The sequence below is a fragment of the Triturus cristatus genome, chromosome 12 (assembly GCF_964204655.1).
Source record: "Triturus cristatus chromosome 12, aTriCri1.1, whole genome shotgun sequence".
Classification (NCBI taxonomy): Eukaryota; Metazoa; Chordata; class Amphibia; order Caudata; family Salamandridae; genus Triturus; species Triturus cristatus.
The window spans coordinates 71,432,013-71,459,730 of record NC_140595.1 but is presented as its reverse complement, the minus strand read 5'-3'; the positions used below and the strand labels follow the sequence as shown (position 1 = coordinate 71,459,730).

The window sequence follows — 27,718 nt, the reverse complement described above, 5'->3', positions numbered from 1 at the left end:
AGACAAAGCCCTCACATTGGGCTGGATTGATGAATCCACTAAACAGTTCCTCACCACCTTGAATCCACGCAGACCCCACTTATACATGATACCTAAGATACATAAAGATCTGCAAAAACCAAACATTTAGACCTATTGTATCAGGATGCGGGTCATTATTTGATCCAATTGGCAGATATTTGGATCACTATCTTCAAAAGTTCGTACAAAACTGGTGGTCATATGTTAAAGACACAACTGATTTTCTTACAAAATTGGACAACATACAATCCAACATTCAACCATCTTGGCTACTTTGTACCATAGACGTTGTAGCACTGTATACCTCAATATCCCACATGGCAGGAATGGAGGCGGTTGAATGGGCTATTCTACAAAGAGACGACATCACAGCAGATAAAGTGTTTTTACTTCAGCTCTTACACTTTTGTCTACACCACAGCTACTTCACATGGGATGATGTGTATTACGCTCAGCTCTCGGGAACCTCCATGGGTTTTTCAGGGGCGCCATCGTACGCCAACATTTTTATGGGATTGTTTGAACAGGAATACATCATGAACATTCCTCAATGGTGGTCCAATATCTACACATATTGTCGTTATATTGACGATATCTTCCTCATCTGGACTAACTCCAAACAACTTTTTGAGAGCATGATCGCAACACTGAATTCTCATGACCCCAGGATTCAATTCACTTACAAAATTCACGCACAAACCATTGAATACTTGGACGTCATAATCAATAAACCCTCTGAAGGCCATAGCCTGATAACATCAGTTTACATTAAACCTACGGACCGGAACAACGCACTAGATCACTCCAGCTTCCATCCCACCAGCCTTATCAACAATCTTCCTTACTCACAATTCATTAGGATTAAACGAATTTGCTCTGACACACAGGATTGTCAAGCAAAGATCGCAGAGTATAAAAAGAAATACCAGCACAGAGGTTACCCTGAAAAAATCCTACATGAGTGTGAAAAAAAAGCTATGCAAAAACAACGAAGAGAATTACTTACAACCACTAAGTCATCTGGAAAAAACAATGTGGTGTTCATATCTAAATTTTCAACTAGCTCTATAGCTATTAAGAAAATTATCAACAAACGATGGGAACTTTTATCCAATGAACCCGATTTTAATAATATCTTCAGGGAACCACCACTGCATGCTTACACAAGAGGTCAAAACCTCCGTGAACTGATAGCACCAACCAGAACGTACAAAACAACAACACCCCAAAAAGGAACCTTGAAGTGCCAAAATTGTTAAAATTGCAACAATATAATTCTGGGCAATGTCCTAACACATCCCACCACAGGCAAAGACATAACCCTTCGACACACCAGCGATTGCAATACTACCAATGTAGTATATGCTATTAAGTGCCCATGTGGCAAAATGTATGTGGGAAAGACGAAACGCAAAATCAAAGTACGCCTCACAGAATATAAAAGCCGCATAAGAACCAAGAACGTAAACTCCCCATTGGCTACACACTGGAATGAAGCTAATCACTCCATATCTCAACTTAGGTTTCAGATTATTGAACACATTCCACCACAACATGGAGTAAATAATCACCTTAAATTATTGCAGCGGGAGGTTTACTGGATAAAATATCTAGATACAATGCTCCCAAAAGGTTTGAATGACAGGCTAGACATGTCGTGTTTTATTTACCACACAGACCACTACACTTCACTCATATCTCTTGACATTCCTCACATTGGATCCTCTAGGGTTTTGCTCACCCCTTATACTCACCAATATCATCATTGCACTCATATAACCCATATCTATATGTTCTTTCTTGATATCATCCGATCTTTACACCTGGCGTTATATTAATACTCTAATATCACTATTTATACCCATTTGTGTCTTTTGTCTTTTCCATGGACACACCCCTTATTACCCCAGCTGCTTTCATCGAGCCATGTTCCTTTATTCCATACATCCTCCCACATTCATTCAATATTCCTATTGCATTTTTTTCTCCCATTCAACCTTTACATTTTTCCTCTAACTATACCACATTTGGTACGATTGTTTCGTTTTTCATATTCATCATTGCAATCTTTAGATACGTATCACGTTCCTGTTCATAGTATTTCATATCGCACTATTGCTTCTTTAACTGCTCCATCATGGCGCCCATTTTGGCCGCTACGCTGTTACTCCAGTACCAGTCCGCCCACCATGTATTCAGTCCGGTTTCATCACCGTGTTTACGCTCATTCATAAGTGCGAACATTTTCCCGTATTCGTCTCGCTTTTTTTCTCACCGCTTGTTTTAGTTTTTATATTTATTGTCGCATTCTACACATACGCATCCGCGCTATTGATCTTTCAACTGTTTCATCATGGCGCCCTTTTTGGCCGCAACGCTGTCACCTCAGTATTAGTCCGCCCACCATGTCTTTAGTCCGGTTTCACTTCCGGGTTTTCGCTCACCTTTTAATGCCTAACATTTTTTCACGTTCCACATGCTTTTCCAGTAGCGGTGCACTGCGGTTCCACTCATGATTTTTGTGTCACAAGGTAAGGCTCAGATGGCGCTCTTCACCCTACAGTCCGACTCTCTCGTTTTTTCCTAAGTTTTCCTATGCTCATTGATCTTTTCATGTGCTTTTGTCCTTTAGAACTTTACCAACCTCTCTACAGTGAGGTAAGACTTAGCATCTTGCATTCTTCTAACAAACCACTCGGTACATTTTATGTATACTGTGCATGGTGAGACTCAGATATCTAGAGCCCTACTCTCTTTTTTTCTCTTTCTAGCAGACAGCGTCTCTCATTCTTTCAGGTAAGCGAGGGATTTTCTCCCTCGTCACACCGCATCATCTTGTACACCACACGTTTGATGCCAATTTACATTTCATCTTTTTTTGTTTATCTCAGAGTGCACCTTACAGAACGATCACACAGGTAACACATATCCTATTGGCGTTTTCACTAACAAAACCATGAGATTGAGAGCCCTAAACCACATTTATTGGTAATTGTTCGTCTCTGTTTCAGATTGGCCCCTGATGAAGGAACCGGCGGGTTCCGAAATGCATTGGGCATTTACACATATGTTGTTATAAATCTCTTAATGTGATACATCATTGTTTTACGTGGTCATGAAAGTACAATGAACAACAATTACTGTAAAGTTTCAATATGTTAATCTTTATTGACAAGCACTATTGTAATAATTTTACACTGTACATATTGACTTGCTCGTGTAAATAGAGTCGGTTGTAACTTTGACAAATAAAAGTACAACTTACCTAAAGGATATATAGTGTCGGTCTAGACACTTTGTGAACAGTGCGCAGATATATACAGGCACTCACCCTGTCACTAACTTTGTCTACTGTTGTTATGACATCACTGCAAAGTCAGAGAAAGTGGTTTCCCAGAGTGCACCAAGGCTCTAAGAAAATCCCAATGGTCACATCTGCAACTGTTTTATAGTTTAGAGTCATTGGAATAACTCAAAAGGCAAAATAAATCTGAGTAGTAAATAGCTTTAAGATATATCATCGACGTTGAATACACTTGGTGACTTTCCGCAGTGTTCTTGAATGTTTTCAATCAGGTCACAGACAGGTGGCGCACTTTTGATTATAATGCTGTTGAAAAGAAAGTTTGGTTGTTTGCAATGTTACCCGGGCCGGTGCTTGTTGGCGGGGGCATCAGTACTCATTTTTATAGACCAGGACTGTTTTTTCATCATCAGATCTTTGACTTGGTGGGGAGTGGGAGGCAGAGCTAGGAGGAAGCAAAAGATAGGAACTCAGTGACAACAGGAGAAAGTGGGCACGTGAAGGAACCTGTAAGAATAAGATAAAGAGGCAGGAAGTGTAGGGTTCTAGAAGAAAGAAGCATAAGACAGAATCAAGCTTCACTGCTTGGTATCAAACAAACAAAAGGTGATGGGAGGAATGCTTGCATATAGTCTAACCTCTGGCAATCACTCTAGGTAGCATTCCATCACATTGTTTTCACCCATTGTGACTCTCCAAGCACAGGCCTGCCTTCAGCAAATCAGTACTGACCCTGTTCCTCTTGGGAACAACCCAACCCGAACTGCTAAGCGAGGCCTCCACCAGGAGGGAGCACAAGGAGCCCCTGACAGGTTTCTCCCTTATTCGGCCTCGTCAATGAGGTACAGCTTGGACCCTATGGCAAGGCAACCCGCCTTGGTATTTCGCAACCTGATATTCAGCTTCTCCATCGGAGGGCTCCTAAGAACAACTTTGTATATTTCTTTCTTTTTTTTACTGGTGATTTGGCAGGCACTAACTTTTATATTTATTTTTAAAGCTGCTGTTTGTGCTTTGCATGCCTTGGTGTACCGGAAGAAGGTCTAAGAGAAGCGCGACCTCAGTTTTCTACTTCTGCTGATCATTGCATTCTTGCTTATCATAATCGCAGTCGGGAAGCTCTTTCTGAAAAACAAGATTAGCACTAGTGGATAGCAGGGTCGCCGCTGTTGAGTTTGCTCAAGTGTTTTACTCCTTCTCCCACTACATTGATTTTAGTTGAACCAACCCACGAATTTATGTAACAAAAAGGTTGTAAAGCCCCTTTAAATTCACCTTGTTTACAGAGAGGAGAAGTCTAGGTTTGTCTATTGGACAATTCATTGTGTATTGGACATGATTCCATCTGCTTTAGGAGCTAATCCTAATTGTGTATTGCATTAAGTATCTTTACACTTCCCTGGGTATCAAAGTTTGGAAACAGCATGTGCAGTGAGTCAATTCACTAAAAATGCCAGGGGTAGTGGAAGTGACATCACACCTCATTTGAATTTTAATTTCACTCATTCAAACATGCTTACACAGACATACACATGCACACGCTCTCTCTAACATACACACTCTCACACACAAGCATGCAAGCAAAATATATAATAAACATTTTTTTACTTATCTCTGCGGCAGGAATGGTCATATTCCATTTAATTGTATCCCATTCTTTATCACACTAATAGTGAATATTACAATATTATTCACTATTAGTGTAAAAGAAAATAGACAGCAAAAAAGGAACCTGGAGCCCTAGCTATCGTCCATAAGGACCAGCTGCCCCGTCTTCCTTACACTGATTTTGGCACACCCCCCCCCCCCCCCCCGAGGCCAGGTCGCAAAGGAAGTGCCAGGGGTCGCAAGCCAGGGGTCTCAGCTGTGACCTCTAAATGTCGTCCATGAGTGTAGCGCTATCAAACACCACTCCTTGTCTACCCCTTCTTATGGTACCAGCGGCTAGCAGCCTTGTGATGATTGTATCAGTTGATAACAAATTCAGTGGGCATCGGTAACTCAATTTAATGAGTTGTTGTACTTTGAGAAAAAAAGTGATAGATTGAAATGCTGGATATAATATCAACCACTGGTAACCTTGTTGGGTGAATTCAATTCCATCGTTTTATTTGATCTTTGCCACTGCAGAAGAGGATCACGATCTCAACACGTCCTCCTAGATTCTGCCCCAGTGGGAAGAGTCCAGCCCAAACTTTGTTTATTTTCTTACATTACCCAATTAACAGCTTCAGTGAAACCAAAATGCTGCAGCATGTGGAAGTGAGTGACTCCGCCTCCTGCAAGGGTTGAGATGTTACTGGAAGTAATGACCCTGGAGCAAGCACAAGGCATGCAACATGCTCATCATCTTTCAGCTCAGATCTTCATATCTGACTGCAAGTAACCGAAAGTTCTATTTCAGTGGCATGAAGATGCGCGGCTGAAGGGCCATGCTGCTTCATGCTGCCGCTCGGAGTAGAGGAAGGATCTTCTCGGGTATGGACAGGGTCCAGGAAGCAGCTCTTCAGTTTCCAAACCAGACTCAAAAGCAGGGCTGGACTGGCCGTAGGGGGCACTGGGTATTTCCCAGATGGGTCACCAGGGTGGGGGCCGGTTTTTTTACAGAGGCCGATTTTGCAGCATAGCTGCAATATCGGCCTCTGTAAAAAAAAATCGGCCGAAACCGGCCCTGACAAACAGCTCGGCCGCACCCCCAACCACCCTAGGGGGGCCATCCGAGCACTTTGCCAGGGCCGGTGTTGCTCCCCAGTCTGGCCCTGCTCAAAAGCTTAGAAGTTTGGCCCCACCAGCAGAGAACTGTTGCACTAGATGAGCCAAGCTGCAGCCCTCTGTGAGGAAAAAGGGGGCTCCTTAGATGTGGAAAGGAAGCTCAAAATAACCTCAAAGAAATTGTGCGCTTTAAGAAGCATTGAGTTTCTGTACTAAATGTGGTTCTGTGAATCATGCATTGGGGCAAATTGAATGCTGGGATGTAAGGCAGTGTGCGCCCACCCTCCTCCTGTTTGTTTTAAAAGTCTCTGGTACCAACCTTTTGAAGTTTCTGGGTTCTTGTGAAACCTCCACCGTGGTTCCACATATTCTCGCTTCTCATACATTTTGCTTGAAAGGGCAGAAATCAAGTTATTTGTATTTCAAGTTCAAGGAGAACACGGGTGTCTGTTGAACATATCTGAAATGGGTTCTGCGCCTTTTGAAAGCGTGACCTCTAGAGGTCTTCCAATCAACTTCTGGATGAAATGGTTCCTTGGCCTTCGTGTCTTCTTCCTTTGGCTCTTTCCTTTGTTTACTTTTCATAAGAATGATTTGTACTGAACAATAACTTGGATCGCCATCTTGCTCCTGCTAATTAACCTCAATTGTTCATTGCAGAGAACATCTGCAAAACGTATCACCCAACTTATCTGCATCCCACTGTACTCTCTAGGGAGGACGTTGCATCTGAGGTTCCATTGACCTTCGTGCTGCTTCACTGGAATATGACCGGCAACCCAATGTACCTCTTCTGGATCTGATTTTTTTTTACATTCCAGAGTTATCTGGTTCCTGCTGTGCAACTGATGTTCCCAGAGTTCACCCTTAGGCAATCTGTTCAATATCCCTCTGGCTAATGTTTTGATTGGATCGCTGATCATCTAGGGTCAATCACACAGGAGCTAATGTGTCATCTTGAAACTAGACTCGCATTCACATAAGAAGAACATTTGGAGCCAGGGTTGTTGCTAGAGTACGTGCCTTAAAACAAAGACCGTTGAGTAGCCCTATATTTCTGCAGATAGTGGTGACTTCTGATGGAACCAGACGTCCTCAGCAGGAAGATCTTTGCCTAATAGAGGGAATGCATTTGGCACCCGATGCTCCGTGCACTATTCCACAAACCTCAACACCTTGGTGCATTTGACTCTTGAAATTTTTGTGATCGACTTAGGACTATTTTGAGGTTCCTTAATTCTTTCTAGGTAGTACTGAAAACATAGATATCAGGATTACTTTAAATTCCCTATTCCAAAACTTTAAATTGGAGGTGTGGGAAATTGTAATTTTACAAGCAAAGGTTTGCGAGAAATAAACTCTGCAACCTTATTGCTACCTCAGTTGACCAGTGTGGCAGAATGCCCTGATGAAGTCCTGTGAAATAGTCGTCCTGGAACAAAACACGTGTAGGAGGAACTTTTTAAACATTTTTGTAGGCATTTAAAGATGAAATAAAGACAGAAGATGATTAAACTACATTGATGAGCACATTGCTACTAATGTAGAACATTAACATGAACTGCTACATCACAGGAATAATCTTGAAGGTGGCTGATAGAATTTATTGTTTATTTACTTAAATAGTAATATTCAAGTGGATTACACATTGAGCAACCCTATATCCACGACTATTTCAGCACCCAACAGGAACTGACAGTACTGTGTTTGTGTGCAATTCTTAGAATGGGAGGTGTGGATTTAACTAATTCAATAGTTCTCTATACTGGTGAAGATATTATGTCTGTGGCTGGCGGCCCTGCACAGCCAATGTCCTTCATGGGGTTTACTTCCTCCCTGAGACATCAACCGAGGTCTAAAAAGCTTTTGTTTGTATTTGTAATGGAGCGTTGGAGGTTTTACCTGTTTTTAAGTCTAATCCTCTCTCCTTGGCAGTGCCCCCTCCAATGTCCCACTACACCGCCTCCTAATCCTCACACTTAAAAACACTCACAAATATTTCCTACTCACGACAGGCCTGTCACTAATAGAAAAAAATAATATGCCGCTAAATTAAATTATTCTCTACATTGGTGCACCCGAGCATCGTCTGTTTCAAAGATCTAGACGGTCTTTGCTAGAGCACTAGTAGACCCGAGACGCTATTCCACCGATTTCCAAAACTGTGACCGCTCCACTCTTAAGAAAGGCAATGCACACTTTAATATAAACTTTTTTCTGGTGGGTAACATTTTCATTTCATTTGACATCCTCAATAAAATAAATAATTTTAAAAATGCCATAAACAATTGTAAAGGAGACTATGGGTTTTCGGTTGGGGTTGGTATAGAGTACTGGCCACATATTTATGTTCAATTATCTTAGTATCCACACTAATAATAATATATATTTTAAAATATGTTGTTTTTTAAAGAAAAGAGTAATTTTAAAAATAATAGAAAATTTGTATTTTCAGGATTTTTATTTAAAAAAAAATCCAGCTAATGGTATTGCAGGTGGAAATATTTAGCCGTGTGCTTTGAAGAGATATACGTAGGGCAGTTGAGGGCATTGAAAGGACAGAAACTGCTGATGCCACACAGATTGTAAACTGTATCTAAAGTTTTATCAGAATTAGTGCAATATTGTGTGCTGACCTCTCACCGTTCAAAGTGCGCTGTGCATCACCAGCACAAAGGCTGTTCAGAGTCGTACCCTCCATCGAGGCCTCTCTCACAAGACGCAAATAAATATAGCATTTCTCTGAACGACTTGAAGTAACCAACAAATGGTTATTAAGAATACGAGTCGTAGAATTACAAATACATATTGCAACCTTGAAGTCCTAATAGAGACCATAAAGTCATAGTAAATTTCAGTAGAGACGATACCAATTTAGAAACTTTTAGCAAAAATATAATATTGTAATCTCATCCTGAAGCAGTAAACACGTCTACATAAGTAACAAGATCACCAGTATACTAATTGCATGTAGTGCGAAAGAGGTGAAAATCTAATGCAGAATCAATCAATAAACAAGTCACACATTTAGAGTAGTCAAAAGGTCAGCAGTTTATTAATTGCAAGTAATATAAAACAGATTCAAAACTGTCTTTTTTGTCCATATGATCTGTGCTAAAGTTTGTTTAGTTCATGTCATGTATAATACATTTAAACGTGACCTCTGGGTATGAGTGTGATTCTGATAGATCTGAATATGCTTGTTATTTTAATGACATGAATATAACAGTTAAATACTGTAAGACTTACTCTTACCTGACTTTGAGAGTTATAAGTTCTGGACTGAAGTATCAACGTCTTTCTGCTCTGATGCGAATTGAAGAACCTTCGTAGGGACTGGGTTGAATGTACTAATGATTATTGCACTTCAAAAACAATTCCTAAATGAGAATGGAGAATAGCAAATTTTTTAAATGGTAATCACAGACCATACATTGCTGAAGAGAGAAGTTTCATGCTTCACATTTTTCTGGTATCTCAAAGTGTGCATGGTTTGTCTGGTGCTCATCAGAAGGCAATATCTATGGCCAATCACACACAGCTGTGATCTTAGAGACGGATAGAAATTAATCATCTTAACTTGGCAATTTGTTTTTCCCACAAACCCGGTAATAACTGTGCCTCATAGCCATGAAATCAGTATTTCACTTTTGGTGAAAATTAAGTGCCCCAAATTTCTTTGCCGATGATGTATTAATTGTATTTAAACATCTTTGTTCTGAAATGTGAGAAATTGAATTACTTCTGAAACTAATTTACTAAAGACCTGAAAGGCGATCCATACCCAGATCATGGTTTCATGATGCAGTTACTGATGGAGATGAAACACATACAGTGCAGTACAACACCATCCTCACTTTTTGGAAACTCTCCCTCCTTGGCAGACCAAAAAGGTCTACTCTTTCCCCAACAGGTCTCCTCTTATCCCAACAGGTCTCCTCTTATCCCAACAGGTCTCCTCTTACCCCCAACAGGTCTCCTCTTACCCCCAACAGGTCTCCTCTTACCCCCAACAGGTCTCCTCTTACCCCCAACAGGTCTCCTCTTACCCCCAACAGCTCTACTCTTACCCCAACAGGTCTACTCTTACCCCAACAGGTCTACTCTTACCCCAACAGGTCTACACTTACCCCAACAGGTCTACTCTTACCCCAACATGTCTACACTTACCCCAACAGGTCTACACTTACCCCAACAGGTCTACACTTACCCCAACAGGTCTACACTTACCCCAACAGGTCTACGCTTACCCCAACAGGTCTACGCTTACCCCAACAGGTCTACACCTACCCCAACAGGTCTACACCTACCCCAACAGGTCTACACTTACCCCAACAGGTCTACACTTACCCCAACAGCTCTACTCTTACCCCAACAGCTCTACTTTTACCCCCAACAGGTCTACTCTTTCCCCAACAGATACAGTCCTAACCTTTCCCTCCACACTTTTAACACTTTCCACGGCACAATGGGTCTCCTCAACCTAATTGGTTTTCCTCACTCTCTGTATCGGCTGATGTATTTTTCTGGGTAGTAAGCAGGGGTGTTGCAAAAAAAAAAAACACTTGGCATACCAACTGAAATTCAAGTACCCAAAATACCGTGTATCAATATTTTTAGGTCTCGCCTGACCCAGCGCTTGCGCTGGTCAGGCGAGACTTATTGAGAGGGCTCCAAAAAGTGCTACCAGGCCAGCATAGAGCTACAGTGCATGTGCGCGGGCGCCGCGCTTTACCGCAATTACTTTCACTTACGTGGCCGCAAGGCCACTTTGATGTTTGATCGTGATCACTTTCACTTTCGCGGCCCCACGGCCGCTTTGCATAGCCAATAGGTCTCACTTTTGGTTTTGGGACCTTATAAGTATTTAGTTATGCAACTGTTGCATGGCTAAACACTTATAAGGTCCCAAAGGCGAGACCTATTGGCTATGCCAATGCTTGTTTTTTATATCGTCTATCAAGACTTTTTTGTTTTATGTCATGTCTTTGGGGGTGGCCATGTATTCATTTCAGGACCTATGGTGGATTCTAAACACATATCAATATAGAAATATTGGTACCTGACTTGAATGCAGGGTGCAAATGTTTCATCCAAAATGTTTTCTGTTATCTGAGTCACAAACCTGAAACTGATTACTTCTGAATGGAATATTGCAATCGCCCTATGATGAAAACACTGCGCCATATTTCGTTTTAAAATCAAATTTCCATTTCCGAATTTAGTTATAATTAGAAAAACCGCTTCTCCTGAGTGTTGCTTTACTTTCACTTCCCAAAACTCTCACCAGTTCACCTGATAGCATTTTATTTGGTTTTTATGATGTTGTGATTCTATCAGGTGAACTGGTGACCTTGTGACAGAGGCAGTCTGGTGTAAATCTTCACAGCAGCATGATTCACACCCCATCATGTGTTCCCTAAAGTCACGTGATCTCACGTCATGGTTCAGCTTCCAGGGGTGAAAATGTCCTTCTTGTGACTGATGTATAAACAGGCCCTATGGTCATCAACAAACTGACTTCTGGTTTTTAATCGCAAAATAAAGCTGCAAGAGAGGTGTTTGGACAATCACTCTAACAAAAAACACTTTATACCTCTTCAGAGATGGTGTGGTTATCTCTCCCAAGGAGCACTGGTTTTGATCCAGTAAATATTAAGGTGGTTGGGTAGGGCTGCAGTGGTTTTGCTCTGTACTTTACCGTGTCTGCTGCAGAGGAGCGTTTTGGGGGTCTGGAATGAGAATACAGCATGTTATTAAACCTCTCCCTTCTCCCCCACATCCTTTGCCCCTAATTAGGTCGAAGCCTTACAGAAAGTGCCACTGTCTGGTTTGCCATGACTTCTTGTAGGCACTCCATTGCTTACCATTGTCCTGGTGTTTTGTCACTCACAGTTGCTTGCTTTCTGTTTGCTGACTTTATTCGTCTTAGGCTGTCCAGCTTGAGTTAGTGTCTGCTAGCTCTAATTTTACAAATCATTGAAATGTACATAGAGTGAACTTTGGTTCTCGGGTGTTTATTATAAATGCAAATAAACAGAGGTTTAAAAAACGAAAAGAGTGGACTTTGGTTCCTCCCACACTCCCACAGGAGCATTTCACTCCACCATCATGCTGTTAGCATCTTGGAACCTCATTCCACCTCCCGTGGAGAGCAGGTATTGAAATAGAAGAGGGACTATTTTACATCACACAAGTATACTGTATTGTGAGAGATTACAATCTCTCCTTTGTAGATGCATTGTATTCAGAAAGTAATCATTTTTTACCATGTTGTGCTCTCTAGCAGTGTTCTCCATAGTCAAGAAACAAAATGCAAATACAACCTAATGGCTTTGGCAATGCTTGTTTCCTCCTGTGGAGCACCTGAAACAATATTAATGGAAGTTCAGTGCCGCTTGGAGTCCTCCTTCGCCATCTAACAGTAGCTCTTTATTCGTGCAACAAAAGAGCTGTGTTTTGGCAGTTTGCTGTTCTGAATTCTTGCGCGCTCTAGAATGCGTCCGGGCCAACATGGCACAAAGATGTCTTTTCTGTGGCCTTGCAGCTAATTCGAGCTGGGTGTAGCACAGGAGGCTGCAATGCAAATTATTAAGCGGTGAAGCTCACACTGAGTTCAAATTGCACCATGTCATCTAGGAGTAGCCCATCATGTGCTTTTTGTCCCTAGGCATTCTGGTACTTGTAGTCTCACCTTATTATATGGCAAGATAATTACACTCACTATTATCCGGGCCACTGGAATTATGCAATTGTGCGGCCGCAGCAATTTCCATATAATTATAAATTTGCCACATTTGCCTCATAATCCATCATCTGCTGCATAATCTGTAGATTTTAACCAAAAAATGTTTTGTTTCTAGCTCGGGCAGTTCAAAGGTTACTAAAAACGCAGCGATACATGTTGCCCCGCAGTGGAAGGCCCATTGCAAAGGTTGCCTGGTCTCCTTTCTGTATCTTGTTGCTGTGTTTGGCTGTTAAACAAATTTAAAAATACTGAACTAATACTATCCCAAAATGTGCTGCATAATGCAGCATAAATTGCCTTTTCGTGCCTCATAATTTATTCTGCCCTGCCGTATAATTTGTCCCTCCCCTGCCCCACAATTTCAGTGGCCCTGACTATAATTGAAAGAAAAACAACATATATAAGGAATACACTCATCTGCCATTAGCAAAATACGAGGTATCTGGACTCATCCTTGTCGAATGGTCCATAGTTCAGTGTGTGGTGCAATGTAGTATATTAAAAGGCCATGGATCCCGCACTCCGGTCTAATCTAGGAATTTGATTCCACTTTGTGTAGCAAGGGTATAAGTTTTGTGGGCGTGCAGAAAGGTATGAACCAGGGGCGTGAGAATAAGATAAACACTGTTGCATTTCCCCACTGGGAAGTGTCCCTCGAATGCACTGACGTGCTTAATTAGACTGTAAAATCGGATTTAATCAAGCTTCACGTATATGAGTTTCAATAAATGCTCTTTATTTTAATTGGTTGCGACTCCTTTATGTTTCATGAATTAATCACATCATTCATGTGGAACCATTACATTTGTTGCTGATGATGCGTATGACATAGGGCACAAATCATCCCCAATGCATTTCAGACATGTTTAGATGCCCTTCGTCAGGGGGTGGGCTTCCTAAAAGAATCCAAGAAAGAACGACAATGAAATGACTGGACCAGGTTGTGGGCGGGCCACTTTCCCCTGTGATTCATGCGAAATGCCGGACTGAAGGACCCACGTGCATTTTCCGTAGATTTAAACATAAAGTCAATAAAAGTGTGTGAAAATAATGGGAATGGAAATGTCGCACTTCACACGAGTCTCGAGTGTACCTTGGGTTACTGGAGCGTTATCATCGCATGATGTTAATATGCGAGTGTGACAAGGTAAAGTTGTCAGGCGTCAAAGTGAGTGCATGCAACAACGGGAATACTTTACCACTCTCGGTATGCGTATAAATCGTTTTCTAAGCAAGTCGGGGATTTACAATAAACTAGGCCTGGGCGGTAAATTCCGTTCTGCTTGCGGAATTTGCGGAATTTGGGTAGTTTCGCGGAGAACGCTGAATTGTCAAAAATTCCGCGATCCACGGCTTCGCGGAATCTTTTGCTTTTTCGCGTTTTCAAAATGCGTGTTCGCAAGATAAACTCGAGAAACCCCGTGTAGAGCGAGTAGTTTGTGTTTAAATCTACAGAAAATGCACGTGGGTCCTTCAGTCCGGCATTTCGCATGAATCACTGGGGAAAGTGGCCCGCCCACAACCTGGTCCAGTCATTTCATTGTCATTCTTTCTTGGATTCTTTTAGAAAACCCACCGCCTGACGACGATCATCTAAACATGTCTGAAATGTATTGATTTGCGCCCTATGTCTACGCTTCACCCGCAACAAATGTAATGGTTCCACATGAATGATGTGATTAATTCATGAAACATAAAGGAACCGCAACCAATGAAAATAAAGAGCCTTTATTGAAACTCATGTACGTGAAGCTTGATTAAATCCGATTTTACAGTCTAATTAAGCACGTCAGTGCATTCGAGGGACACCTCCCAGTGGGAAGGTGCAACAGCAATGTAGTATTTGCCGCTCAGTGACCATGTCCTTGTCATTAGGGGCGCAAGACGTTCCTCTTCAAGGTGGCGTTGTATAGGAGGGTTCACATTTCTGATAATTGATTAGCCCTAGAGCCCACCTGGTGTTATCGGTCCTATGTGGCTAGTCATGTAATCCTGCCCCAACATCAGGCCTCCCTGGGTGGTCTTGTGTTCATGTAACAGTCGTCCTTTTTGTGATCATGTGTACATACAGCAACATCATTCTACCATGTATGACTTTTTAAGTCTCGTCTGTCCCCATTCTGTTGGCGAACTGACATTGTATTCGATATAGACGTAAAGCGGGCTTTCAGTCATTAGCACTCTTCCCTGGTTGATCCTTTGTTCAAGCAGCAGATGTCTTTCCTTGGTGATCCTGTAATCAGACACCATCTCTCTGTCCTGGGTGATCCTGTGTTCAGGCAGCAGCTCTCCGTCCTGGGTGATCCTGTGTTCAGGCAGCAGCCCTCTGTCCTGGGTGATCCTGTGTTCAGGCAGCAGCTCTCCGTCTTGGGTGATCCTGTGTTCAGGCAGCAGCTCTCCGTCTTGGGTGATCCTGTGTTCAGGCAGCAGCCCTCTGTCCTGGGTGATCCTGTGTTCAGTGAGCAGTACTTCTCTCCAGGTGGTCATGTGTTCCTGTTGCTGTACTCCACCCTGAGTGGTCATGTGTCCTCCAGGCAGCAGCACTTCTCTCCGGGTGGTCCTGTGTTCAGACAGCAAACTCCTTCCTGGGTGATCCTGTGTTCAGGCACCAGCTCTCCTTCCTGGGTGATTTGTGTTCAGGCTACAGCTCCTTTCCTGGGTGATCCTGTGTTAATGTAACTCATCCTTTTTACGATCATGTGTACATACAGCAACATCATTCTACCATGTATGACATTTTAAGTCGCGTCTGTCCCCATTCTGTTGGCAAACTGACATTGTATTTGGTATAGACTTAAAGAGCGCTTTCTGTCCACCCCGTGCTCCGGATGATACAACGGCTTTCTTGTCTTTGTTAGTTCCTTGTTCTTGGTACTGTGGCTTTCCACACTGTTCTTGTGTTCGTCTTGTCGTCTAGGTAGTCTTTTGTTCAGCAGTGGTACGCCAATTTGATTGAGCCGGTGTTCTGTGGGTGCGTTGGCCATGTGTCCAGGCCGCAGAACTCCTCCCTGGCTGGGCCCGTGTTCAGTCATTAGCACTCTTCCCTAGTTGATCCTTTGTTCAAGCAGCAGATTTCTCTCCTCGATGATCCTGTAATCAGAAACCATTTCAGAAGCTCTCCATCGGTGATCCTGTGTTCAGGCAACAGCTCTCCGTCCTGGGTGATCCTGTGTTCAGGCAGCAGAGCTTCTTCCTGGGTGATCCTCTGTTCAGGCAGCAGCTCTCATCCTTGCGTGATCCTGTGTTCAGGCAGAAGCTCTCCTTCTTGGGTGTTCCTTTTTTTGGGGGATCCTTTGTTCGGGTGATCCTTTGTTCAGGCAGCCGCTCTCCTTCTTGGATGATCCTGTGTTCAGGCAGCAACTCTCGTCCTTGCATGATCCAGTGTTCAGGCAGCAGCTCTCCGTCCTGGGTGGTCCTTGGTTCAGGGAGCAGCTCTCCATCCTGGGTGATCCTCTGTTCAGGCAGCAGCCCTCTGTCCTGGGTGATCCTGTGTTCAGGCAGCAGAGCTCCTTCCTGGGTGATCCTGTGTTCAGGCAGCAGCTCTCGCCCTTGCGTGATCCTGTGTTCAGGCAGCAGCTCTCCTTCTTGGGTAGTCCTTTTTTTCTGTGATCCTTTGTTCAGGCAGCCGCTCTCCTTCTTGGATGATCCTGTGTTCAGGCAGCAGCTCTCGTCCTTGCGTGATCCTGTGTTCAGGCAGCAGCTCTCCGTCCTGGGTGGTCCTTTGTTCAGGCAGCAGCTCTCCATCCAGGGTGATCCTCTGTTTAGGCAGCAGCTCTACTTCTTGGGTAATTCTGTGTTCAGGCAGCAGCTCTCGTCCTTGCGTGAGCCTGTGTTCAGGCAGCAGCTCTCTGTCTGGGTGATCCTGTGTTCAGGCAGCAGAGCTCCTTCCTGGGTGATCCTGTGTTCAGGCAGCAGCTCTCGTCCTTGCGTGAGCCTGTGTTCAGGCAGCAGCTCTCTGTCCTGGGTGATCCTGTGTTCAGGCAGCAGAGCTCCTTCCTGGGTGATCCTGTGTTCAGGCAGCAGCTCTTGTCCTTGCATGATCCTGTGTTCAGGCAGCAGCTCTCGCTTCTGGGTGATCCTGTGTTCAGGCAGCAGCTCTCCCTTCTGGGTGATTCTATGTTCAGGCAGTATGTCATCCAGTTAGTTCTTTGTTAAATTTAGAGCTAAATAACATTTCGCAAAGCTCAAAAAACTCAATTTTGACACTTCACCATGAAGCGATACAACATCCACTGTTTGATTAAGCGATATTTATTCATTTACAACAATTTTTTGATTATATAAAGTTCGGCGCATGGTTGCTCCAGAGGGAACGTGCATAAGATAAGGGTGCTGAGAAGTGAATGTGTAGGAAGAGAAATTTCAGAGAGCAATAAAGAATTAAGATAAGTAACAAAATACACGGTATTACAATTCACCGTACAAAGTGTCCTGGTCACGTGTCAACGAATACAGTCACAATTTTATATACAGAATCCAATTCATATTTTAGCACGTTGGGTGAGGGACGTGTACCAGGCTCATTTATGAGGGGGTGTCGACGTTTCGACCCGTCTTAGGGTACAAAGGTAATTTGATGCCTTGACCATGCGGGTCTTCTTCAGGACAACAAAGGAGGGGGGCAACCTACTGCTGATTCGCTAAGTATTGAGTCAGGACCATTGTTTGTTGTATTAATTCAATTCCCAGGTCCCTGATTTTTTTGGGAAAACCCCATTTTTTGTAATGGCTATCTATGTTCAGGCAGCAGCTTCCTTCCTGGGTGGTCCTTTGTTCAGTCAACAGCTCTCCATCCATGGTGATCCTGTGTTCAGGCAGCAGATCTCCTTTCTGGGTGATCCTGTGTTCAGTGAGCAGTACTTCTCTACGGGTGGTCATGTGTTCCTGTTGCAGTACTCCACCCTGAGTGGTCATGTGTCCTCCAGGCAGCAGCACTTCTCTCCGGGTGGTCCTGTGTTCAGACAGCAGAGCTCCTTCCTGGGTGATCTTGTGTTCAGGCACCAGCTCTCCTTCCTGGGTGATTTGTGTTCAGGCAGCAGCTCCCTTCCTGGTTGGTCCTTCGTTCAGGCAGCAGCTCTCCATACTGGGTGATCCTGTGTTCAGGCAGCAGCTCTCCTTCTTGTGTGATCCTGTGTTCAGGCAGCAGCTCTCCATCCTGGGTGGTCCTTTGTTCAGGCAGCAGCCCTCCTTCCTGGGTGGTCCTTTGTTCAGGTAGCAGCTCTCCTTCTTGGGTGATCCTGTGTTCAGGCAGCAGCTCTCCTTTCAGGGTGATCCTGTGTTCAGGCAGCAGATCTCCTTCTTGCGTGATCCTGTGTTACGACAGCAACTCTCCATCATGGGTGATCCTGTGTTCAAGCAGCAGCTGTCAGTCCTTGGTGATCCTGTGTTCAAGCAGCAGCTCTCCTCCTTGAGTGATCCTGTTTTCAGGCAGTAGTACTTCTCTCCGGGTGGGCATGTGTTCTTGTTGCAGTAACCCACCCTGAGTGGTCATGTGTCCTCCAGGCAGCAGCACTTCTCTCCGGGTGGTCCTGTGGTCCAGCAGAACTTCATCCTGTGTTGTCTGATGTTCTTTTTGCCACACTTTCCCTGGGTGACTGTGTGCCCAGGCAGCAGCAGCACTCCTCTGAGTGGTCATGAGTTCAAGCAACACCACGTCTCCCTGTTTGGTCCTGTGTTCACGTGGCAGAATATCTCCCTGAGTGTCTCTGTTTTCAGTACTTCTGCATTGGGGATGGGGTCCTCCCTCAGTTATCATGTGTCCAGGCAGAAATGCTACCCCTGGGGAGTCCTATGTCCTCTGGGTGGGCCTGTTTACAAACAGCAGCCCTTCTCCCTGGGTGGACCTTTGTTCAGGCTACAGCAGTTTTCCAGGGCTGATTGTCTGTTAAAGCGCCTCTGGCCAGAGTTTAATTTGTAAAATAATACGTGCTGGTGCCCAAAGGTTTGCTGAGAGGCTCGTTGCCAGCGCTGTTAAATGTTGGTGCACCAAATTCCCAGGATGTTAATCTTGGTTCTACTTTATGCCGCTCTCATCCACCGCCAGACCCTCCAGGCAGCTTTATCTCACTCTTCCAGACTCTTTTCATCCCTGCTTTCTCCCATTCTCACTGTTTTTCCATCTTTAGATTTCCACTTATTTCATCTTTTTGTGTTTCTCTCTCTCATTCTCTGGGTGAAACTGTGAGGAGGAGAAAAAAAGGGAAAATAAGTGCTGAATACAAAAACCCTGGCACACAACAAAGATATTAACACGGTGTTCGTCATATCAAGTGTTGGCATTTGACATTGGCTCTCTAACCGAATCACAGTTTTGGCTATTAAAGAGGACCGTGAAGATAACCAATAAGGACAAGTCTCGCATCAAAAGATTCTTTCAGAAGTGTGATCGTTGTAATTCGGATATGACGACCACTGTGTTAATATCTTTGTTGTGTGCTAGGGTTTTTGCATTTATGTGTTGACTGTGGCTAGCCACGGTTTATTAGAAGAGTTTGGTGGTTCTCATCTACCCTTTTAGCACCACACCCTACACTTATCCTGAATAGATATTTGGAGTGAAATTATCCTGGAGCGCTTTCCCTATTGCAATATAATACCGCCATCGCATCAATTATATGAAAATAAGTGCTGGTCCCGAAATATGAGTGCCTGAGGGCCCCGCCCGCAACCACTGGCTCAAATTTAGAACGGTCTCTGGTCTTCCTTCCTGGTCCGGTCATCAGTCCGCTGCACCGCTCCTCACTCGTGGTGATTGTGGACACCGTCTCCAGTCCTACGCGTTTCACCTTCAAATCATTGATTCCCAGTGTGTTCGTCTGATTAGTTCAATAGAAGCAAAAGAAGACCGGAGCATGGCACCCACCCTAGAACCCTCGACGGATCCTGCCAAATGTCTGGTTTGCCGAATGCAAAGTTGACTCGTTTTGATTCCACGTCATACCTCTTTCTTTGACCACCCTGCATGTTGTGTCTCTTTATCTCATTTATTTTGTTTTTAATGCTTTGTCTCGTGCATAGTATTGTCTTAATTTCCATTATAATAATTTGTGATAATCCTGTGTTACGTTTCTTTAGCTGTAAATTATTCTTAATTACCTAATGACTACATTTTCCATGTTAATGCAATTTCTTCAATTGCCTGTCTGCGTCATCGTGTAAACAATATCAAAAACATCAATTTATAACCCAAACATTATTATTAGTAAGTCAATGCAATTCCTCTCTTTTCAACAGTTTACCATTTGTGTTTACATTTGGATTTTTGTAATATATTTTCATAGGTCGAACATCCACCCCCCGGATACCCATTACCTCTTTGCTCACTTCAAAAGACAAGCAGCGTAGATACCACTCTTGAGGTAGAATTTGAGTGCCCTTTTGAGCTGCCGTCTGCAGAAGTGACATCTTGTATCTCAGTTCATAAAACAGCCACGGAGGTCCTAGAAGTGCCTCTATCCATGGAGGAAAAGAAGGCCAACCTCCTGATGAAGATGATTTACTAGATTGCTTTGTCGTCGGAGCCCTTACTTCCAGTCAACGAAGCTCGGATAGAGCCTATTAAAGCAGATTGGGCTAAGTCATTTTCCACCACCGGGGAGAAGACCGAGCATTGTCTCGTCTTAGGCCTGGTATATATCTGCTGTTCCTTTATCTCACTCTTGCAGGTTCCTTTTCATCTATGCTTTCTCACTCTGTCATTGTTTTCTATCTTTCCATTCCTCTTTCTTTCTGCCTTTCTCTCACTTAGTCCGAGTTGAAGTCTGATGATGAAAAATAAATCCTGGATTCCAAGACTGAGTGCCGATGGCCACTGCTGACAACCACGGCCCAAAATGAAACTGATCTTTCCTCATTAGATAGATGGAGCAGATCTACCCTCGTCCCCACCCCCCTGACCTATGATCCCGACACAGTCCACCCTCCATGGTATAACATTCCGCAAGTGCCTGGTCTCCATTGGGTGTAATGCATTCAGGTATGGGCAGGCGTTTCAGAACCCCTCATGTGTGCAGGTTTTGCATTTTTCTTTATTTGAGTGGCAGTGTGGTTTAACTAGGAGTGAGTCAGGGAAAGTTACATAGAGGAAATACACCTCTTCTCCTCTCAGCCGTTTAATAATATGTTTTCTTCTCTGTTTTGTTGATGTTAACTATAGCAAACTTATTAGCACCTGGATACCCTATATGGTGATTAGCCGCGCTTTATAAATCCTGATTGATTGATTGATTGACAATTAGGTGTACTCCAATAAACCCTAAAAAAAAGAGAGTTACAGTAGACTCATTGTTAAGTCTAAACATCAGTGATACCGCCAGCGACAGACCGCTTTCGGTGAATATCATCATTGCAATGACAATGTGGTGGTTGTAGGACTCTTACGGTTCCCAGGTCTATGCATAAAACGGTGATCCAGTCCAGACATTTTCTTTGCATTCTAGGACATTTAGTCCTGCATTATCATGGAATAAATAGACTACAGCTACCAGAATATGAAAAAAAAACCTGGACTGGATAAGGTTCGTCTTTATGTATATGGGAAACTTCATGAGTGAGAAATTGAAACGTTCAGTGTATGCTGTCGTAGACTGCAGATTTCATTATGAGTGAAGTTCCCTATAGAATGGGCAGGCGCCTTGCATCGCTGTTAGAGTTGTGATTTTGAACTACCATCTGAACATTTAATTCAAAACTGTCTAGAATTTCCTAGGAAACTGTGGTGAAGTTTGGGAACCTTACTGTGACGAGAAGATAAGTGGAGTCCAGCGTCGTTCCCAGTGTGTTGGATTCATGACATATTATTAGGGGATGTATGACGTTACAACGCATGCTATTACAACGCATACCTTTACAACGCATTTTTTACAACGCAAAATCCATTACAACGCATTCCATTACATCTCAGGACACTAGAACGCATTTTTAGAAACTACCTTTACAACGCATTCCATTACAACGCATACTACCTTTACAATGCATACCATTACAACGCATTATATTAAATTGCATTTAAGGTAAGTATTAGATAGTATAGGGGTAAAAATTACTTTTCTAACTCCAGGGGGTGCAACAGTAGGGTAAGTGTTGGATAGTATAGGGATAAAAATGACTATTCTAACTCCAGGGGGTGCAACAGTAGGGTAAGTGTTGGATAGTATAGGGGTAAAAATTACTATTCTAACTCCAGGGGGTGCAACAGTAGGGAAAGTGTTGGATAGTGTAGGGGTAAAAATTACTATTCTAACTCCAGGGGGTGCAACAGTAGGGTAAGTGTTGGATAGTATAGGGGTAAAAATTACTATTCTAACTCCAGGGGGTGCAACAGTAGGGTAAGTGTTGGATAGTATAGGGGTAAAAATTACTATTCTAACTCCAGGGGGTGCAACAGTAGGATAAGTGTTGGATAGTGTAGTGTAATATTATGCGTTGTAATGGTATGCGTTGTAAAGGTAGTATGCGCTGTAATGGAATGCGTTGTAAAGGTAGTTTTTAAAAATGCGTTGTAGTGTCCTGCGATGTAATGGAATGCGTTGTAATGGATTTTGCGTTGTAAAAAATGCGTTGTAAGTGTAGTGCGTTGTAAAAGTTGCGTTGTAAAGGTTGTTCCCCATTATTAGGATTATAGCGGTTGTTTATGCAAATGATTTCCATTTGGGTTCATGTTAATTTAATCTTATAAATGTACTGAAAATATGACATGAATTGGACTAACATTAGCATACTTGAGTTATGCTTAAGGTAGTCAAATTCCCAGGTTTCGGCCAGGGACCATCAATTTACTCTTTTCACATTTTGAGGGATTGAGATATAAACCCACGGCCAATTTGGGCTTAAAAAGGATCCTATATTTTTAACTGGCCCATTCAAACAACCTAGTCCATTTCTGTTTCTCTATTTGTAATAAGACCAGGGAACACGCACTAGAAATAGCGCATCTCAAATGCCCTGAAGAAGGCCATGGTGCCCCCCCCAACCAAAACATTCTTGAACACTACAGATCTAGAACAAAACTTTTAGTTCTGGCCAAAATCGCAATGACACCTTAGACTGACTTCTATCCTCCACACTGGTCAGTCAGGCTTCTTAGTTTAAGCCAGGACCGGCTTTAGTCAAAATCTACAAACCCTTATTCTCTGTCAAACCACAGGTGATGGTGACTTTACTATTTTTCTATCTTTGACTTTAAGAGTGGAGTCCAACCTTTGTCCGTGACTTTCTGATCATACAACATTTTCAAGGTGAATGACTGTTTGAAGGATTTCCATTTTTAATCATCATATGTAAATACATCTCAGCCCGACATCTTCAAAATATGGCTTGGATTCACACCCTGTATATCAACAATGAGCATCCCTATGGTAGAGCAATTTTTTGGGCCTTATTATGAGTTTGGCGGTGTGGCAGCAGGCAGCCACACCAGGGTCCCGCCTCCACACCACCACAAAGTTGCTCCATTTTGCAGAAGCAACTTTTTTTTTGTTTTGTTTATGTTGCAATATGTCACCCTTTTGTGACCAATGTTTTGAGCGTGAAATAAGGCACCCGCTTAGAGTGGCCTTAATGTAGCACCAGCCTTCAACACTTGCACATTTCTTGATTGGTTTCTTTGACAGCCTCTCTAGCTCATAAGACACTGTTTCAGAAGAGAGTTCTCTAATGCCTCTGGTCCCCAGCAGAGCATGGACACTGGTTGTCATGTACCCAACCCGGTCATAATAAAGCCAGCATGTGAGTGATGGGTAGGAACTTACGGTGCAATAAATTATGAAGGGGGTTCACTATGAGGGTTTCCTGGTGGTGTCACTGTGGCCCTCTCTGCTATTGTAACCAATATGGTGATCTGTGGAACAGCTAACCATGCACGCTTGGAGGTTGTGACCAAGACAGGCAAAGAGCAACCAGGGCAGAGTTTCAAGCAGCATATGTAAAAGCGAGGGTGATTGTTTTAAAAGTTGGATAATCACACTAGCCAAAAACAAAACTACAAAAAAGTATCGTTTGGAATTAGGACGTTCTCTTCATATCCGTGCCGCAATAAAATATCAACAAAAATGAAATAATCTGGATTTAAAGTTCTTTCACAGACCGCAATTTTTGCTGATGTGCCACACTAATAGATATGTTGGGAAACACCTTGGTATGTAACGTCAAATGTTTTTTTCTCTTTAGGAAGGGCTCTGGATTTTACTAATAAAGAGCATAAGGGAGAAGCTCTTGCCTACTAGAACCTCTGAATATTCTCTAGGAAAAACTTATATTTCTTTGCTAAACAGTTTGGCCTGAGAGGCTCCACAAACCTTTTGCACCTTCATTTGCTTACCGCGTTTCGTCATTGCAGTGGCACCCTTAACAAATTGATTCTTGGTCAAGACATCATTTTCTTTTAATCCGAATGCAAGACGCAGAAAAAGGAAAAGCAGCACCCTCTTAAAAACAAAAAAAAAAGTAAAACAAAAACATGTCAACATCAAAAAGAGGAACTGTGTATATGTGTATTTTTCTGATCCTTCCATGTGCATGCACACCAATTGGACCATGTATCACACTGTAAGTTGATCCTTGAACTTTTCTTTGTGAGAGTTGTGGTTTCAGTTTTATCATTATAAGTAGAGGTTAATTTTCTGAGTGTATCAAAAACTTCCGCTGGAAAACCCAGTGTTGTCTGAGGGTGTCTGTGCATAACAAGAGGAAATCAATATGTTGACCCTCGTTTCCTACTACCTTGTACCCATTGCTGCACATCATCCTTCTCCACCTACTGCACATTGTCATGTACCACCATAATGTACACTGTCCTGTACTCGCGTGATGTTCGCTGTCCTGTACCCATTATTTTTACCTCACCCAGTGACCTCTGGTTTCACAGTGCCCAATGCTCCGACGAGGCGCATCACCAGTGCCCCCCCTAGTGGTGTCACTAGTGCTGGTGCAGATTCCGATCAAATCCCACAGTGCAATCACCCTCCACTGTCCTAAGAGCCTCACCTTGTGCTCTTATGCCACGCTCGGGTGGTGGTGGGGGGGGGTGGAGCGGTCTCTCTTCCTGAATAGCAAATATCCATTTTTTGTCCATGTCAACATGCAACCGTCCAGCAAGGTTGAGCACCTAGCTCACATTTATATAATAAAAACTGGAGGTGTAATGGGGTGACTGCGCTACCTGTGAGGTTAATTTGGTCAGGGTAGTTATAATGGACTAATTACAGTGTTTGATGGTCATTGTGCTAGTGTTAAGGCTGGAGGTTGTTGGTATTCAATTAAAGTTACCTAGAACTGTTACTCCAAGTGCATAAGTTAGAGACAGTCTGTTCTGGAAACATTGTGTCATGGTGTCCTGGAGTCCTCGGTTCATGATACCCCAACATCAGGACCAGTTTTACGGCACCATTGGGTTGAACTCGTTTCCTTGAGTCCTGAGCTCTTTCGTTTGTTTCCTTTAGGATGGAGTCGGTCCTGGATAGGTGGCTTTGGCGCCAGGAGTACTGGCTCCCGCCGGGCGTGTCATGGGAAGACATGAAGGAAACGGAAGAGGTGCGTTATCCGAAGCCCAGAGACCTGCTGCTGGCAATCCCTTGTGCGTTGATCTTCACTGGTGTTCGTCTTGTCTTTGAAAAGTAAGATATTTCATATGTTACCTCTTTACTATTTACAGATTTTTTCCATTCTACCTGATTCACTAGACCACAAAACTGCAGCACCAATGTACCTGTTCAGACTAGAGCTGTTTGATGTAGGTTCAGGATGGACTTTACAATACCAAACTTTCACATTTATCATGAGCCGTGTGAACGGGTTTCTTCAAGATTCATTGTATTTTAAGTTATAATGTGGATAAGTTTAACGTATAGTATGTATCTGTGCATTATAGCGGATTGTGACATTGGGTAAACATCGACTTGCATACAAACTTTCAGTCATAGATCCTGCACATCTGTGATGAATCCTGGAATTTTTATGCCCATACTGCTGATAAGAAACTTTATACTGCGTATTTCAATCTCCTAAATGCTATTGGCTGAAGAACCAACCAATAAGGGTTGAAATACCGCTCTAATTGCATCGGGCCGGCTGCCTGCTATGGTTCTGTGATCAAATACATTTATTTTTCTTACATAATACATGTGTGCATGATCAGCTATATCACTTACCGCAAATGTCATTCTGATGGCACTTTGGAAGAACCGTACAAATGTAACAAAACCAGTACGGCGAAGAGGTTCTTCGTTTTCAGTAGATGTGCCAGGTTGTTCCATGCCGACACTGGACCACCAGTGCTTCATTAGTCAAAAAAATACGTGCCTGGGCCCTCGTCAGGAGATCACTGCAGCTCACACCACACGTTGGTTCTTCCAGCGTTGCCAATGTCAGTACCAACACAACCACTAACCATCACACGGTTACAAGTGTGACAATTCAGACTACTCCATGCCCCCAAAGCTATAAGAATGGCTTGGGCTGCAGGTATAAGTTATTTGCAATGTATATAGAAAAATAAACTGCCGTTGTGCTCATCTCTAACTTAGACAGACAGCACCACCATGTGTTAGACAGTCAAAAGTGCAGGTGTAGACAATTACGTGCGGGTGCGGAGCGCCGGACCCCACGGGCTCAAATTAAGCGTTGGTTCCAGTCCTTGGCTTTCATTGAAAAATGCATTTCGGGAATCATAGTCCGAGTGCTTCAGTTAATCCAAATAGACTAACGCACTGTGTAAGAATGAATTGGAAAGGATTGGAAAGCAGGTGTCCCATTGACATTGAGCCCTCCGCAACATCTTATTCATGTCTTTAAAATGAATAGTGCTTTCAATATCAGTCTTTGTAACTGAATTTGAAGTTTTCGCCAACTTCGCTCTTTTGAAAAACCCACTTGTCCCGCTTCATAAAAGAATAGAAGGAGGGAAGGACACAGGCGCATTATTTCATCATTTCTGCACAGGCAGGACATGGCTGTACAGCAAAGAAAGGGCTCCTGCATGAAACCAGTGGGTCCTTTCCTTTGTCAGTGAATGTGCCCTGAAGGTGCTCATCACACAGGGTCCAAATAACAAAGCATCTGCCGAGAAAGTTAGAAATCTGTTCCTGTAGGGTTATTCTTGTGTTTAGAGAAAAGTTCCTACTTCTTAGGGACTCTCGAAGAGTCGTAGAAGTTCTTAGACAAACGAAGATAGGCATAGATTCCCGCTAGTACTCCGAAGTGCAAATCCTATACTAACCTATACATACAGAATGCCCACCGGGAAGAAAATCAAACATACCTAACTGTCCATTGGCACATGCAACACTTGTTTTTGCCTCCATTGGGAAAATATTTCCCCCCGTGGAGAACCTTCGACTCTGACACCCCTTTTAAAATGTGTGTTGTCCCCAGGTTAGATATTTGCCCTGCTTTTGGCTGGTAGGAGCAAATTTACATATGCTTTCAGGTTGACAAACAACCTGGTAGTGGCATGTGAATTCCCACACATTTTTAGGTCTCGCCTGACCCAGCGCATGCGCTGGTCTGGCGAGATTTATTGAGAGGGCTCCAGAAAGTGCTACCAGGCCAGCCTAGAGCTACAGCGTATGTGCGCGGGCGCGCGCGCCCCGCTTGACCGCGATTACTTTCACTTTCGCGGCCGCTTTGATGTTTGATCGCGATCACTTTCGCGGCTGCTTAGCTTAGCCAATAGGTCTCGCTTTTGGGACCTTATAAGTATTTAGTTATGCAACTGTTGCATGGCTAAACACTTAAAAGGTCCCAAAGGCGAGACCTATTGGCTATGCCAATGCTAGTTAGGTTTTCACTCCAGCAAGATGTCCACAAAGAAACTCTTACAACTCAACCTCTAAGTCTAGAGTTATAAATGAATCTAGGATGTACTTTTCGAACATGCTTGTTTTACGCATCCTGGGGGCTTTACACACACTGCAGCCCTCCAAATTCAGGTCTGAGTT

General features: G+C 43.3%; 1 protein-coding gene across 1 annotated transcript in view; it reads left to right on the top strand.

Moving 5' to 3' along the window:
- Positions 1-27,718, top strand: part of LOC146772545 (ceramide synthase 2-like) — a 244,517-nt gene that overhangs the window by 64,880 nt on the left and 151,919 nt on the right. Inside the window, exon 2 of the mRNA XM_085638549.1 lies at positions 25,223-25,396. Coding sequence (XP_085494675.1) covers positions 25,224-25,396 — 173 coding nt within the window. The 5' untranslated portion in view covers position 25,223. The remainder of the gene's footprint in view (positions 1-25,222; positions 25,397-27,718) is intronic.